General features: G+C 47.6%; 1 protein-coding gene across 2 annotated transcripts in view; it reads right to left on the reverse strand.

Moving 5' to 3' along the window:
- Window positions 1-15464, reverse strand: part of VPS4B (vacuolar protein sorting 4 homolog B) — a 31222-nt gene extending 15758 nt beyond the window's left edge. The window contains exons 1-4 of one of the 2 annotated variants that reach the window (XM_024984372.2): window positions 5310-5553; window positions 4594-4705; window positions 3221-3377; window positions 650-717 (exon numbers count right to left, since the gene is read on the reverse strand). In XM_024984372.2, coding sequence (XP_024840140.2) covers window positions 650-717; window positions 3221-3377; window positions 4594-4705; window positions 5310-5552 — 580 coding nt within the window. In that variant the 5' untranslated portion in view covers window position 5553. 2 annotated transcript variants of the gene reach the window in all.
- Between the last annotated feature and the right edge of the window lie 1311 nt (window positions 15465-16775).

Genomic DNA, 16775 nt, shown 5'->3' on the forward strand with positions numbered 1-16775 from the left:
GGGGGGAGGTGTCTCAGGCTCTGAGACATCAGGCTCCTTGCCCCAGATCAGAAAGACTTAAGCCCAGCACAGCCTGCAGTGGAATCCAGATGTGAACGGAGCCACAGTCTAGACCCTCCCCATCATCCCATTCCCTACAGCAGAGAGAAAGGGCTTTTACAGTGTGGAAGGTGTGAAAATTAAAGGGGAAAGAGCAGTGTAAACAGGAGCACTGAAACAGGGTAAGAAAGCATGAGAAGAGCAGGCAGGACCATGAAACAGACAGCGCCAGTGGCGTAGTGGCAGCGACTGTGGTGACGGCCAAGCGCGAGCCTGAGTCATCCTGCTCCTGACAGGAGACGCCAACACCGTCAGACTGCATAGTACGTGAACAGTGTAACTGCTACGCTCTCTAAAACGGGGCAAATAAGGCAAAGTGAAAGAGTACACTTTTTAAGACAGATATAACGTGAAACAGCAGCCTAGGAAAAACCAACCAATCTGAGAACCTAGACAGGAAATCTTACAAAGCCAGCACGCAATCACTGGGACCAAAGCCAGTTCTTGGGCCTCATTTAAGTACAGGTGGGAAAGAAAAACCAACTCAAACAGACAATTCACTACGAGTTTTTAAAAAATAAGTAAATTTAAAAGTGAAATCTAAAGCGACCTTGAAGTTGATTCTGCAGTTTCTTTTTTTCGGGATCATCAGATTCTCCTTCCCCATCACTGTCATTCCTAATAAAAAGAATTTAATACATTCAAATGATCACTCATTGCTATCAAAATACGGCAAAAAATAAAGGAAAAGAAGTATTTGTAATGAAAGTAGCAAAATAAGACAGTCACTAAAAGCTTAGCTCATTTTATTACTTTGAAGAACATACTAAACAAAACAGGAAGCAGGCATTTGTTGTTTAGCCGTGATGTCGTGTCTGACTTTGCAACCCCGTGGACTGCAGCCCACCAGGCCCCTCTGTCCATGGGCTTCTCCAGGCAAGGACACTGCAGGGGGTTGCCATCCCCTTCTCCAGGGGATCTTCCCCACCCAGGGATGAACATGCATTGGTGGGAAGCCGGCCTATTACCTATCAAAATGGAACTGTGAACAGAAAATGGAGAAAAAGACCAGAATGAAGTCAGGAACTAGCTCCAAATTCCCGTGACATACCTATGCATGTATTAACTCATAAATGCATGACCAATACTTTATTCCACAGAAGATTTAAGATGAATTACAAGAATGTTGTAAACAACAACAATTAAAAAAATCAGGACCAGGCAAACTATATATTAGACCAAGAAGCCATAACTAGGAGGGAAAAAACCCAGAATACTATTTAAGGTACAAAGATCGGTAACCTTAGTCTGGGGGTTCCAAAAGACAGATTAAACTTCTGATGAAAATGAACTGACCCCAAAGAATAAGGAGCTAAATCCAGACATTTCCTATCTAGGGATTTATTCTGAGGACGTAATTTAAAATGAGTTCAGGGATTTGACTGCAAGGATAATCATGCCCATGTTGTTGACAATAGAGAAAAAATCAGTAATAATGTGCATTCAACTATAAGGATTAGCATATAGAACATGCTGCAATCTTTAAAGCAAAAAAATATGCCTTTAAGACACATTTTTTACAATATTTAAAAAATGTCATTACATAAAAACTTGGCAGGTTTCATCTCAAAACAGGACTGTGTGGTTCTCACAGGATGGTGGGGTTATTTATGGGTGAGGGAGAGACTCCAAACTGACTCACCTTGACTTTAGACTTGGGGGTCTACCAACTCTCTAACCTCTTTCTACCACGCTTTCTTGTACAACGGACAGTACTTGGTTAAAGAAAACCTGCCATTCCTAGGCCCCTAGCCATATGGAGTCCAAACTTGTCTCCCTGGCCCTCGGATTCTGGAAGGGAAAGCGCTACAGGTCTCCAAAAGGTGCTTTACGACACTGTGCTTCTACAAAAGACCTGTATCAGTACCCATTTTCACTAACTGCAAGACAGCCAAAGAGGATTACCGCTTTTCCAAGGAAAGGCAAACAACAAGAACAGCCTTCAGCACCGGTTTTGCAGCGAGCTCTTCCAGAGGCAGCGCGACCCGCGCAGTGCGCTCTCCCTCCGGGAAGCACACCAGCCTCTCAGCCCGAGACGCCGCAGCGGGGACCGGGGGCCGTGAGCCTCTGTGCTCGCTCTCCGTGCATTCTGCACCTCTACTACCAGGAAGTAATGGCTTCTCTGCTTTACTCCGTCTCAGTTTAAAGCTGGTCCTGCCGTCCACTACAGAAGCAGGGCGTCACCTCAGCAGGGACACCACAGGCTCTCCAAGCGTGACCAAGAGGGCCTCAGCCCGCAGGGGAGGGGGTGCTTCTGCTGCCAAGGGGGCCTCAGTGAGATCTGAGGGCCCGAGGACCCAAGGTCAACTGATCCTTCCCAGTAGTTTCATTTCAACTTAAGAGAAATGTCCCGATTTTCACATAAGAAAACCAGTGAAGTTCAACTGATTTTGAAATTCGGTAAGCTATGAGGTCAGCGAGGGTCTCATTTTTGTCCTGCCAATGCTAGAGCTGTGAGAAGATAAAATATTCTTAGGATGTCACAGGAGCTCCTGGTTCTCTGACCACGTCATGAACAGAGAATATAAAACTCCTGAGCCTACTAAAAGTTTCTTCCAACTCTTCCACGTAGTCCGAAGGAGCCTGTCAACTCTTAGATCTTACAGTTGCCCATGCGAGTAGCCACAGGCCCCCAAGCACTGCCTTCGAGGGACCCTGTGCCTGGTGACCACAGGGATGATCTCAGGAGCCTGCGCTCCACTCCTACAATTTTAAACCTCATTACACGATGGTCAGAGGGAAAGAACTGGGCAGCATTCCTGCCAAGCGTTTCTTCTGCTACCAGCCAGTCAAGGAGGCGATTTGATGGCTATCACCTCCTGAGCTTGGCAAACTAGGGGTTCGAAAACTTTTTTCTGTAAAGAATCAGACCGTCGACATTTCAGGCTTTGTGGGCCACACAGTCCTTTGTCACAACCACTCAGCTTTGCAGGTCTGACGCAAAAGGAGCCGCAGACAACAGGGAACTGAAGGGAGGAGGCTGTACCCCCACACAGCATCACAAAGCAGGCTGTGGGTCAGATCTGCCCAGGAGCCACCCTTTTCTAAAGCCTATAGTTTCAACAAAAGAAATTTCCTTCACAAACTCCTGCACTCTTGTGATTCACTCTGAGACGCATACCCCTTCTCGTCAGCGGGGGCCGGCTGCCCCTCCTTCACCGGCTTCTGGGGCTTCTTCTCTCTCTTCTTCAGGTACTCCTTCAGCTTCTCCGCTCTATCAAGATACTCCGTACACTTCGCCCTGATACTCTGCTTGGCTTTATCACCTTGTGCTTCATCTAGTGAAGGGAAATGCAAGAGATTTTTTCCTTCAGTGTTCTTTACAGACAGGTTTAAACTCTTAAGACACACTTTTCAAACAAGGAAAATCTATTTTGGAGGAGAGAGAAAAGATCATCTCTGGTTCATCATAATCAAATGATGATCCATCTTTTCTGATCCTTCATCCGGCAGGGTTCAACACTGAGTGCGAGTCAGAAAGAGCTCTGAGCAAGACACTGGTATACTTTAGGTTCACGCTAAAGAGTGAGCAGAAATCCGTAACATCCTGTGGGACTCATACTCTTCCCTTACATTCTCTGCAGATAGTTGAAAGCTGTTTATCTCACACAAAACCAATTATAAGACAAACAAAAATAAAGCAATATTAACCATTCCCACTAATGCCTATGTAAGCTTTACTTCAGAATATAAAAAGTGACAGAAATCCCAGATATTATGTGTACCACCAATACAGTAATTTTATTACATAAAGGCCCCAGTGAGGGCTGTTTGAAAGGAGACTTCAGCAATATATGCAGTTCATGAGATGAGCCCTATCCATCTCATCAGGTTATGACTCATTCTTAGTTTCACTTTAATTTGACAGAAAAACCTCAGAATTAAAGAGGGAAGCTCAGAAGAAAATCCTTAATTACCCAACTGCTAAAATTTTTATTTAAAACAGTAACAGACAGAAAGACACTTTTTTAACATCTTATTTCACATGCATTCAGCATTAGGTTTAAAAGGTTTTTCTTTATCCGTTTCTCCCTTACTGCTGTATCCCACTGTCTAGAACAGTGCTGGGGATTGGGCAGGGGGCGATGTTAACACTGAACACAAATTTGGACATACACAAATGAAACGTCTCCCAACCTCTTTTTAAAACATTATTTTCAAAGAGACGTTTACAAAATGAGTAAGTCCAGATTACAGATCTGGGTACATTACCAGTAAAATAAAAACCCTCCTTTTCCTTGGCTAGACGGCATTTGAGTGTTTGGGTGCACAGAGCAGTAAGCGCGGCAGCTGCACACACTCCCTGGCTGAGGACTCAGGAACCACCAAGAAGCTGGTGGGGCTTCTTTGCAAAGTGATATTTTATAATCTTCTAGGATTGTATTTCAATGTTTATAAATGAAATAGGATAATCTTTTCTATTTCTCGGAACAGAAATGAATAATCTTTTCTATTTTATTGTTTTTAAAATAACAAAACAAACTATGACCTTACATTTAACCACGTGGAGAAAATACTGCACAGCATGTTGGTAGAGTTGAAGGGCCTCCTCGTAGTTTCCGGCTTTATCTTCCTGGGCTGCTTTGCTAGCAAGATCTATGGCTTTCTGTTTGAAGGGAGACAAAAACCATACCATCAAAATCAAAGCACAGGATAACTCTGAAGTCAATAACCATATTGAAAGCTTTCTTTAAAAATAAAAGCAACTTTAAAACAAATCTTTTTTTCTCTAAATCACAACTGCATGACGTTACAAATGGTGACTATTTATAAATGCAAATTACGTTTGTTACATAGGTAAACGCTATCTGAACACCACTTTACCTAGTACCAATCACTAAGTCTCACATAATTTTTCACCCAACAAAAGTCAAGCTCAGGGCTAGTATGGAATAATAGAGTAAGATGAAAATTCAACTTAAAAACGTTGACGGAAATTCTCAAAAACCAAATGCTGTTATGTCTAAAGCGTATGACAGTAGTAAAATTTAAATGGGGGAAAAGCCCTTCAGAAGCAACAGAGCAATGAAACCATAGTGTGAAAAGTACCCAAATCTTTTAACTCTGTAATTAACTAAAAGTTTCAGTGAGCAAAGAGTAACCAGAGAAGTCTTAACAAATAAAACAAGACCTGGAAACTTCAAAAATTCTATAATGAAACGGGCAATTTTGGGTAGCATTAAAAAAACAAAAAACAAAAAACAAACTACCAGAATTAGATCCATACAAACACCTCTAACTGAACTCAGACAAAGACACAGAAAGGCAGGTAAGGGCAGAGAGACAGGCCTCAGAACCAGCTCCAGAGCAACTGAACATTCATGAGCCAAAATAAAATAGAGAGAGAAGGAGAAATTGCAAACCAAACTCTGTACTTGTACAAAAACTAACTCAAAATGGATCATGGACTTAAACCATAACATCTTCAGACAAAACAAAGCCATCTTCAGCATCAAGGGCAAAGGGTTCTCAGACTCAACACCAAAACAGAACGCATGAGAAGGAAAAATAAAGCAGGCGCGTAGATCGTGGGCCAGAAGAAAGAGGCCAGGGGTAAGCCAATACAGACACCGTCAATTAACTCACCGCAAAGGGGCAAGACGGGTATGGGAGGGAAGGAATAGGCTCTCCAATAAGTGGTGCTGGGGAAACTGGACAGTCATTTGCAAAAAATGAAAATAAGCATTATCTTACACCTTATACAGGTATTAACTTAAAAATGGATTAAAGATCTGAACATGAGACCTAAAACCGTAAAACTCCCAGAAGAAAACACAAGTGAGAAGCTCCCTGACACTGGTCTTGGTGACAATATTTTGGCTTTGACACCATAAAGGCAACAAAAGCAAAAATAAATAAGTGTGACTACATCAAACAAAAAAAGCTCTGAACAGCAAAGGAAACAATCAACAGAACCAACAGGTAACCAACTGAAAGGGAGAAAATACTTACAAATCACGTATGTCTGACAAGGGGTTAGTGTCAGGAAAAAAATCAATAGCAAAAATCAAAACAATTTGATCAAAAAAACGGGCAGAGGATCTGAACAAACATTCTTCCAAAGAAGACATACAGATGGCCAACAGGTACGTGAAAAGGGGCACAGGAGTGCCAATCGTCAGGGAAACGCAGATCAAGACAACGAGATGCCACCCCACACCCATCCGAATGGCTATTACCAGAGAGCTCTCACCACAAGGAAACCGTGCGTGGTGACTGACGTTAACTAGACTCACCGTGGGGATCCTCTCGCAGCGTACACAGCGCACCAGGCTGCACGTCTGACTCTATGTGTCAATTACACCTCAAAGGTCGGGGGACAAACGACGAACTGGGCCTCGTCAAAAACCCTTGCTTTACAAAACATCCCATTAAAAGGATGAAAAGACAACTTACAGACTGGGAGATGTTTGCAAACCACACATTAGGGAAAGGACCAGTACTTAGAATACAGAAAGAACTCTCAGAAATCAACAGTTTAAAAACAACTGAAGTAGAAAACAAGCTAAAGACATAAATAGACATCTCACCAAAGAGGATACACAGACGGCGAGTAAGCGCATGAGACGCGCTCAACACCGCCAGCCGCGAGCGGGATGCAGACTGAACGCCACGGGCAGCACGGAACACGGGCAGCACGGAACACGGTCAGAACGGCTAAAAGAAAACGCGGCAACACCAAACGGCAATGAGCACGCAGAGAAGGGAGTCGCTTCTACACTGCTGGGACGGAAACGGTGCAGTGATTCTGGGAACTAGGTTTTTTTATTTTTTACAAATCTAAACAGGTAACTACCATATGAACCAGCAACTGCGCTCTGGGGCGGTTATCCCAGAGAAAGGAAGACTATGTTTGCACAAAAAATTGTACTTGAACGTCCTGGATGTCCTTCAAAGGCTGCATGGCTAAGCTCTGGTACGCCCACAGCAGGGATAAGTACTGTTCAGTAACAAAAAGGAATGGACTACTGATATACACAGCTTGGAAGAAGTATGCTAAGTGAGGAGAACCGATCCTGAAAGGGCACGAGTCCATTCATATAACCTCAAATGACAAAACCAGCTAGGCATCGTCAGGAGATAGGGATGCAGGGGGGAGAGAAAGAGAAGGGACTGCGGCTAGAAAAGAGCAGCAAGAGAGATCCCTGTGGATAGAACTCTTCTGTATCACGACTGTGGGAAGGGATTCAAGAGTGAACTCGTGTGTCAGAACTCTGACAGACACACAAAGTAAAACGGGAAATCTGAGTAACACAGCGGAAGGTACCAAGGCCAACACCTGGGCTGTGACACTGCTACACGAGACGCTGCCCCTGGGGACGCCAGGGTGACGGCTACGCAGGCTCTACTGCTCCTCACAACTGCATGCGGGTCTGTGATCACCTCAGAGTGAGATTTTCACTGAGAAAGCCGTCTTTAAGATTCTACAATACGCACACACATACAAATAAGGAACAAGCATGCTTACCGAAACATTCCGCCTGGATTAATTTAGGTAGTAAAACTGTATTTAACAGAAATAAGAGCCAGTAGAAAAAGTGATCACGGTCATACTATACCAAAAATAAGCATACAATTAGACATTATTCATACAATGCAAAAACGAATCATACGCTATAAAAAGTATATCTGGAAGCAGTTGCTCATGGACTGCATATAAATGGGATAAACGGGAGGAACAGGCCTTCCAGCTGCAGTAGCAAGAGGGAAGAAAAATAAATGGTGTGTTTTAGAGTTGATCAAACGTAGCAGTACATGTAGCGGAAAAGGTGATGGCACCCCACTCCAGTACTCTTGCCTGGAGAATCCCATGGACGGAGGAGCCTGGTGGGCTGCAGTCCATGGGGTCACTAACAGTTGGACACGACTGAGCGACTTCACTTTCATGCATTGGAGAAAGAAATGGCAACCCACTCCAGTGTTCTTGCCTGGAGAATCCCAGGGATGGGGGAGCCTGGTGGGCTGCCGTCTATGAGGTCGCAGAGAGTCGGACACGACTGAAGGGACTTAGCAGCAGCAGTACAAGCTTCATAGTTCAGATTGTTGAACTCGAAGCTTAATTTGCAAGTCTGGTCAGCCCAGCAGGATATAAAGGGTGGGCGCATCAGTCAGCCCTCTTTTTGGAACCAAAATGACACCAGCTGAAACCAGTATAGTCAGTACTTAATAATCTAGTTCCGTATATGGTAACTTTTTCTGATGAAGTACGCCTCTGTATTTGCATCGTCCAGCACAGGAAAACATAGCTCTTGAAACTTTTGGCTAATGTGACTGAAAAGTGAGTTTTAAATTTCATTTAAGTGACATGTGAATTGCCACACGCAGCAGCCACATTGGACAGCAAGGGTCTCACCTTCACTCAGAGCTGAGGATTTGAGGACGAGCCTCTGCTGTTCCTGCTGAGCGCCTCACTGCATCCTCATCCCTGTTAGCACTTTGCGTTTGAGACAAAGTTAAAATCGCTGCCAGCTCCGTGCTCTAACGCTTTTGTCAGACTTACTGCCTAGCCTCCTCTTAGCGGTCAGCCTGCTCCACACGTGATGCTGAAGCCCGCACAGCACCAGGGAGGGGCACCCTGGGCGGCTTCCCCCTGCAGACAATCAGCCCCCAGTGCTGGGTTGTGGTCTGTGTCGGCCTGGCTCTGTCTGGGTCTCAGCTGAAACCCTGTGGTCCCTGTGCACTCGCGTCCATCTGCTGAGGACGCTCTTCCCTCAGATTGTAGTTTAAATACCAGTTCCCAGAGAAAGTGAAAGTCTCTCAGTCGTGTCCAGCTCTTTGTGAGACTGTATAGTCCGTGGAATTCTCCAGGCCAGAATACTGGAGCGGGGAGCCTGTCCCTTCTCCAGGGCATCTTCCCAACCCAGGGATCAAACCCAGGTCTCATGCACTGCAGCTGGATTCTTTACCAGCTGAGCCACCAGGGAAGCCCGTCCTCAGGGAGGCTCCATTCAAAGGCCGATTCCCTGTTTAAAAGGCTGCGCCCCATCCTCATGCTTAGCTCTCCGCCTGCCCTGCGCTTATTCCATCACACCCCAGCACACTCACTCACTGACCATCTCCTTCCATACGGAGAACCTCCACCAGGACGGGGGCTTCCATCTGTCATCTCTGACAACTTCTCTCCACCAGATGTTTCCCTGTGCCTGCAAACAACCCTCCTTCAGAGAGCCCTGACACTAACACCCCCTTCAGCTTGGTTGTTTCTCTGCTACTGTTGAGAACCCAAACTTCACCAAAGCAGCCTCTATTCTCTCCAGTTCCTTCTTTCTGCATACCCTTCAGCTATCGACCTGGGCTCCTGTCCCTTATCTTATTAATAAAACTGCTCATATCAAGGTTCTCTGTGAAGCCAGATCCAAAGGCCAGCTCTGTCTTCATTGTGATCCCTCGACAATGTTCTACAAAAGAATATTACACTGTCCTCCTACCTCTCTGACAGATCCTGCTCAGTTTCCTTTGCTGATTCTTCTTCTTGACACTGAAAGATATTAAGGTTCCTCTGGGCTTGGGTGGGGCTTCTGCTTACTACCTCCCTAGGTGAGCTGTTCTCAATGATTAAAACTGATTATCTTTAGGCTGATGATTCCCAAATTAATTCAATTTGCAAACACATCACTCTTCTGTTTAAAATGCTCCCAGCAGCTTCTTTCTGTGCAGGTCGTTTTGGTTTTGGCCTGTCCTCTCCTACCAGAATATAAGCTTCATGAGGACAGGAGTCATGTCTGTCATAACGGCTCTTTTATATTCCGGAGTCTAGCATGAGACTGACTGGACACTGGGATCAGCCAGGATCCAATCATCGACGTGGAGTTACAAAGGCCGGGGACTCCTGGGACTGTCCTTTTCAAGTTAGGAGACCATAACACGTGCATGCGAGAAAACCCTGGGAAAATTCCAGAACCACCTGTCTCAAGAGGAAAGATGGTAATTTTTCCCCAGTGCTCTGGAACCTACCCCAGCTTCGTCCTCTGACAGTTACTCCCCTCAATTATACCAGCGCAACTGTTCTCCCCAACCTAACTTTCCCCTTTTTCAAGGGAGCAATCCTTAGCATAAAAATGTATGTAAATCCTATCTTAGACTCACAGCTACAAAACACCAACAAAACACACCACCTCTCCCTAATTCTAAGATTCCATGTAACTAACAACTTACCTATCTCTTCACCTCCACAGCCAAGTCCCAAGGAGAACCCTGCGTGCATCTCGGTTTCCCGGCTCCTCCCACAGTTGTCTTCCTGCTCCGACGGCCCGAGCCCTCACTCGCGGGGCTCCGGTGACCAGGTGAGCCCTCATCAGCCAGAGCCGTGACGCGGCCTCCTCTGCCCTCCCAGGCGTTACTCCTGGCTGCGGCACCACTCTTCTCAGGCTCCCTTCTCTCTCCTAACGCTGCTATTCCACTCGGTTTGTGCCTTGGTCCCTGTTCCCCTCATTCCATAAACTCCAAGACGCCCCAACCTCTGCTACCATCTGTGTGCTGCTGCTGCTGCTGCTAAGTCACTTCAGTCGTGTCCGACTCTGTGCGACCCCACAGACGGCAGCCCACCAGGCTCCCCGGTCCCTGGGATTCTCCAGGCAAGAACACTGGAGTGGGTTGCTCTGTGTGCTAGGAACCCCCAAATCCTTATCCCCACCCAGTCTAAGTTCTACATACAGGAACCCAACTGCTCAGTGGACACTTCCACCTGACTGTCCCCATAAGCACTTCAAGCCCCAAAAGCTCAGGACCCCTCCGGCCCCAAAGATGCTCCCTGTCTTCCTGTAATCCCAGAACCAACCCACTCAGACACTCAACAAAGAATCTGGGAGAAAACTCACTTTTTGAGTGGAGAGCCAGGCCCAGCTCCCTTTCCTCTCAGGTCCGTCTCTCACCAGCCCTGCCTCAATTCTCACAGCTACTGCACCACTCTGGCCTTCGCTTCCTCCCACCAGAGACAGAACCTGCCTCCTAACTGGTTTCAGTGCTTCCAGGCCTGCCACCCGTCAAGCTGTCCCTGTACACACACAATAGTTTTGTTCTAGAACAAAAACTGGAGCTTCCTGCTCCTCTTGACTCCCCACATGGAGCAGGATGGGGTCAATCACCTGCGCGCGCACTGCTGCTCGGGACGTGGCCAACCTAGGCTCAACCTCTCCCCGCACACTCCGTTCCCGTCACGCCAAACTACTGGGCCAACCCGGATGGCTCAGACTCTGCGCCTCCGTGTGCAGCCTGCAGCCCACCCGGAACACTGCCCAGCGCCTCCCTGTAAAACTCCAGCTTCTCGAGGACTCAGCACAGGCACTGTGGTCCTCCTGCTGGAAGCCCTCCCCAGCAAGCCGAGGAGACCTAACCATGTGTCCTCTGAATCTCCACTGCCCCCTGCACATCCTTCCAAAGGTCACAAAATACCCCAACAGTCACTCTGTATGTCTGTTTTCACATCAGCATATAAGCCCTTGGAAATCAAGGATGATATATTTCTTTTATGATGCCCCACCATGTAGACACTCTTAAAAACAAACAAACATTCCGGACTGAGGAAATGTGAGTTCCACGCACAATGAACGCGCAGTTTCTCCTGACTCTCTCCGAGGCCTGTTACACTTCTAGACTGAGGCCTCAGTTCATTTTCTCTACCTGGAATGCCTCCTACTCTCCTGTCCAAGAAGGCATGATTTTATCATGAAAAGCACCAACATATAAGCAGATAGGCCTGGATTCAAAACTACCTTCAACAAATTAACTGTATGTCTCTGGGTAAATCATAACCTTCATAAGCCCTGGATTCTTATACTGAGAAACTGAAGCAATACTCTCCTTGAAGAGCTGTTCTGAGGACTAAATGAGATCACACCCAACAACCTAGTTAGTTAGTGTCCATATCTCGCTTTATCTAAGCTCACCATCACCTCCTCTGTGGGACCGTTCTCCTTTCTCCTAGAAGAGTTACACAAGCCCTTCCTTTCTGCCCTCCCTCACTAGAGCATCATTACATTATTTTATTTGATTTTTAGTTATCTGCTTTCCTCCATTTGATTATAAGCATCTGGCTATGGGGACTTTTGCCTTGTTTGGTTGGAAAGTTATTTGTCAGTTAAATATTCTTCACCCAAATTTCCTACGTTAGAAGGTTGAAAAGGTTGAATGAGAAAGTGCACCTGACCCAACCACTGATAAAAATACAACTCATTCTCTCTTCCTGTTTAACACTAGCAACTATGCCTTTAAGACAGGTCAATCTCAAACTGATTCACTGAAGAACATGCATAGTCCAATTCCAATATAATGCAAACCATAAGAGAATGAAACTGTAATCTTGCAAAAGAAAAAACATGGATAAGTAGATGAAGATTATATTGTAGGAAGCCCAAATCACATGCAGATTTTTGACAAATGAAACGCTGGCGGACTATGCGGAAGGCGGACAGCAACAAGGCAACAGACGGGCGCAGGGATCACGGGCGCAGGGATCACGGGCGCAGGGGATCACGGGCGCAGGGGATCACGGGAGCAGGGGATCACGGGCGCAGGGAATCACGGGCGCAGGGATCACGGGCGCAGGGGATCACGGGCGCAGGGGATCACGGGCGCAGGGATCACGGGCGCAGGGATCACGGGCGCAGGGGATCACGGGCGCAGGGATCGCGCAGGGGATCACGGGCGCAGGGGATCACGGGCGCAGGGATCACGGGCGCAGGGGATCACGGGCGCAGGGGATCACGGGCGCAGGGGTCACGGGCGCAGGGGTCACGGGCGCAGGGGATCACGGGCGCAGGGGATCACGGGCGCAGGGGATCACGGGCGCAGGGGATCACGGGCGCAGGGATCACGGGCGCAGGGATCACGGCCATTGTCTCGTGAACACTCTCAGTGGCGCGTAAGCTGTAGAAGAACGGAATCACTACGCTGTACAACTGAAACCAGTATACAACTGTAAATCAATGAAACTTCAATAAAAACACGTTTTACAGACGGTGGAATAAAACTACGCAGGTAACTGACATACCCACAGGGACGAAGACAAGACGGGCGCTTCAGAAGAAGCCACCTCTGATACCCAAGGGACAATCCTCTTATCAAGTGACCAACACTTTCCCAAGGACATTTGCCAAAAAGACCCCTTCTGAATGGGGTTACATTATTGCTGCATCTTAGTTTAGGAAAATCTTGTTGACAAAGATACACATATAAAAATTAACACACGACATTCTCTAAGAAATAAGTCACAGTTGCAATTATATTTTGTGAAACAAAACATTTTCATAATCTTTTTGGTCGATTTTCTATATAAAAGTCCCAAGCAAGCACTTCACCCCCTTTCCGGTGAAAATCTGATTTCGATTTAAGTCGGTCCACTTTCAGTGATCCCTCTTCAGGACCAACCGCTCTGGGCCGAGCAGACCCTCCGCGGACTGTCCTAGGTGCCTGTGCGCGTAAACGCCTTTTCAATCATTAAACCGAGAGGAGGGCTCAATACGGGCACTCACACCACCTTTCGTCCCAAACTCACCTAGTGGACTGCTGCCCTCGACACTAAGTCACATTCTAAACCCCACTTAGACTGGACAGGGAACAACGGACTGGTTCCAAATTGGGAAAGGAGTATGTCAAAGCTGTATACTGTCTCCCTGCTTATTCAACTTACATTCAGAGTACATCATGCAAAATGCCAGGCTGGAATCAAGATTGCCGGGAGAAATACCAATAACCTCAGATACGCAGATTACACCACCCTTATGGCAGAAAGTGAAGAGGAACTAAAGAGCCTCTTGATGAAAGTGAAAGAGGAGAGTGAAAAAAGTTGGCTTAAAGCTCAACATTCAGAAAACTAAGATCATGGCACCCAGTCCCATCACTTCATGGCAACTAGATGGGGAAACAGTAGGAACAGGGAGAGACTTTATTTTGGGGGCTCCAAATCACTGCAGATGGTGACTGCAGCCATGAAATTAAAAGATGCTTGATCCTTGGAAGAAAAGCTATGACCAACCTAGACAGCATATTAAAAAGCAGAGACATTACTTTGCCAACAAAGGTCTGTCTAGTCAAAACTATGATTTTTCCAATAGTCATGTATGGATGTGAGAGGTGGACTATAAAGAAAGCTGAGCGCTGAAGAATTGATGCTTCTCAACTGTGGTGTTAGAGAAGACTCTTGAGAGTCCCTTGGACTGCAAGGAGATCCAACCAGTCCATCCTAAGGAAATCAGTCCTGAATATTCATTGGAAGGACTGATGTTGAAGCTGAAACTCCAATACTTTGGCCACCTGATACGAAGAGCCAACTCACTGCAAAAGACCCTAATGCTGGGAAAGACTGAAGGAGAGAGAAGAGGATGACAGAGGATAAGATGGTTGGATGGCATCATTGACTGAATGGACATGAGTTTGAGTAAACTCGGATAGTTGGTGATGGACAGGGAGGCCTGGCTTGCTGCAGTCCATAGGGTCTACACAGAGTCGGACACGACTGAGCGACTGAACTGAAACCCCACTTAAGTCCTAGATCCGTTCGAGGGATGGGAGGCACTGTTTAAAAAATGTCTCATCTCAAAGAATTTCATTCCACAGAGGGTGAACAACTGTCTAAAATATTAGGATCACGTGCTTTACGAATAAAACACGGAACTCACTGCGGTAGGAAAGGTGAAGTAACAAAGGAGCTAAAGCCTACTCCATGGTCTTATTTACATGCCACACTTGGGGAGCCATCGCGGCGCACCTGAACGCACAGTCCAGGAATTCACGGATTCCTCAGATTCTACGCTCACGATTCTACTCATCTGACAGCTCGAAAGAAAGGCTTTGCTACAGCAGCTTGAGGAACCAGGAGAGGACTCCAATCTTCCTATTTTCGTCGGATCCAGAACAGTGCATTGCATGCATTCCGTTCTTTCCTTTCTCCCTTACACCTACTGGGGTCCATGCCTCTCCCTCAAGCTTCAACCAGTTCAGTTCAAACCACGCTGGTTTGAAAGGGGAAAAACACCACACATACACACGGCAGAAAAGCCTCAACAAAAGTCAGGAGTCCTACAGAGCCGGGAGCTCCGGCGAGCCCAGGAGCAGACGCAAAGTCGGCCTTCTCTCCCGGGGTCGGGGCGCGGGCACCGCCCTCCCCGCCCCGCGAGGGGCGCGGCCGCGGCCGCCCTCCCGCCCCCCACCCTCTCGCGCCGGGGATACCTGCAGGTTGGTAGGGGTGGACGCCATGGTGGAGACCCGAGGCGGCTCCCCGGGGAGGGCCTGGGGCGGAGGCAGGCAACAGGGCGACGTCGACTCACACCTGGAGCGGCCCGAACGCACGCGGGCCAGCGGCTTGGAACCTCGCGGCTGCCTCCCTCTGGAACCTGTTCGGAGACCGCCCGGCACTCAGACAGCGCCCGACCCTCCCCACGGAGCTTCCGCGATCCCAGCCCCCCGCGCCGGGCTCGCGTCCCGCCTCTGCCGCAGAACTTCCGCTTTCGCCATCAGCACGCGCCCCACCCCGTACCCGGCTGTCGCGGTCTCGCCTTCGCCCTGGGCCTCGCGAGGCCGGGACGCGGCTCCCGGAACCCCGCTGAGGCCTGGCGGAAGTCAGCCTGCGCGTAGGCGCACTACGGCTCCGCTGAGCCAGTGGGGTCGCCGCGGGTGCAGGGCTGTTCCTGCTTCTTCCTTTTGCGGCTGTGGTGTACTTTGAGATGAGTTACTGGTTCTGGCGCCTCTCGCGCGACTGAGCGTGGGGCGTGCTCTGTCGCTCTGTCATCCGAGCTCCAAGAGCCACTGGTGGAGGCTTTGGGCCGGTTACCAGTTCAGTCGCTCAGTTGGGTCCGGCTCTGTGCGACCCCATGGACTGCAGGACGCCAGGCCTCCCTGTCCATCGCCAACTCCCGGAGTTCACTCAAACTCGTGTTCATCGAGTCGGTGATACCATCCAACCATCTCATCCTCTGTCGTCCCCTTCTCCTCTCTCCTTCAATCTTTCGCAGCATCTGGGTCTTTTCCAGTGAGTCAGCTCTTCGCATCAGATGGCCAAAGTATTGGAGTTTCAGCTTCAACATCAGTCCTTCCATTGAACACTCAGGACTGATTCCTTTTAGGATGGACTGGTTGGATCTCCTTGCACTCCAAGGGACTCTCAAGAGTCTCTCCAACACCACAGTTGAGAAGCATCAATTCTTCGGTGCTCAGCTTTCTTTATAGTCCATCTCTCACCCATACATGACTACTGGAAAAACCATAGCTTTGACTAGACGGATCTTTTTTGGCAAAGTAATGTCTCTGCTTTTTAATATGCTGTCTAGCTTGGTCATAGCTTTTCTTCCAAAGAGCAAGCGTCTTTTAATTACATGGCTGTAGTCACCATCTGCAGTGATTTTGGAGCCCTCCAAAAATAAAGTCTGTCATTGTTTCCACTGTTTCCCCATTTAGTTGCCATGAAGTGAAGGGACCAGATCCCATGATCTTAGTTTTGTGAATATTGAGTTTAAAGCCAGATTTTTCACTCTAATTTCACTTTCATCAGGAGGCTCTTTAGTTCTTGTTTGCTTTTTGTTATAAGGTGGTGTCATGGTTACCATATGCTCCTCTGCAAAACGGGATCATTATGGTACCTATCTCAGGATTGTGGACAATGCTAGGGGTGTGTGCCTAGGCACATTGCGCAGTGATGAGTGAACAGGAAGATCTCAGGATGTGTTAGAGCTGATTATTGCTCA

The sequence above is a fragment of the Bos taurus genome, chromosome 24, assembly GCF_002263795.3.
Source record: "Bos taurus isolate L1 Dominette 01449 registration number 42190680 breed Hereford chromosome 24, ARS-UCD2.0, whole genome shotgun sequence".
NCBI classification, from domain to species: Eukaryota; Metazoa; Chordata; class Mammalia; order Artiodactyla; family Bovidae; genus Bos; species Bos taurus.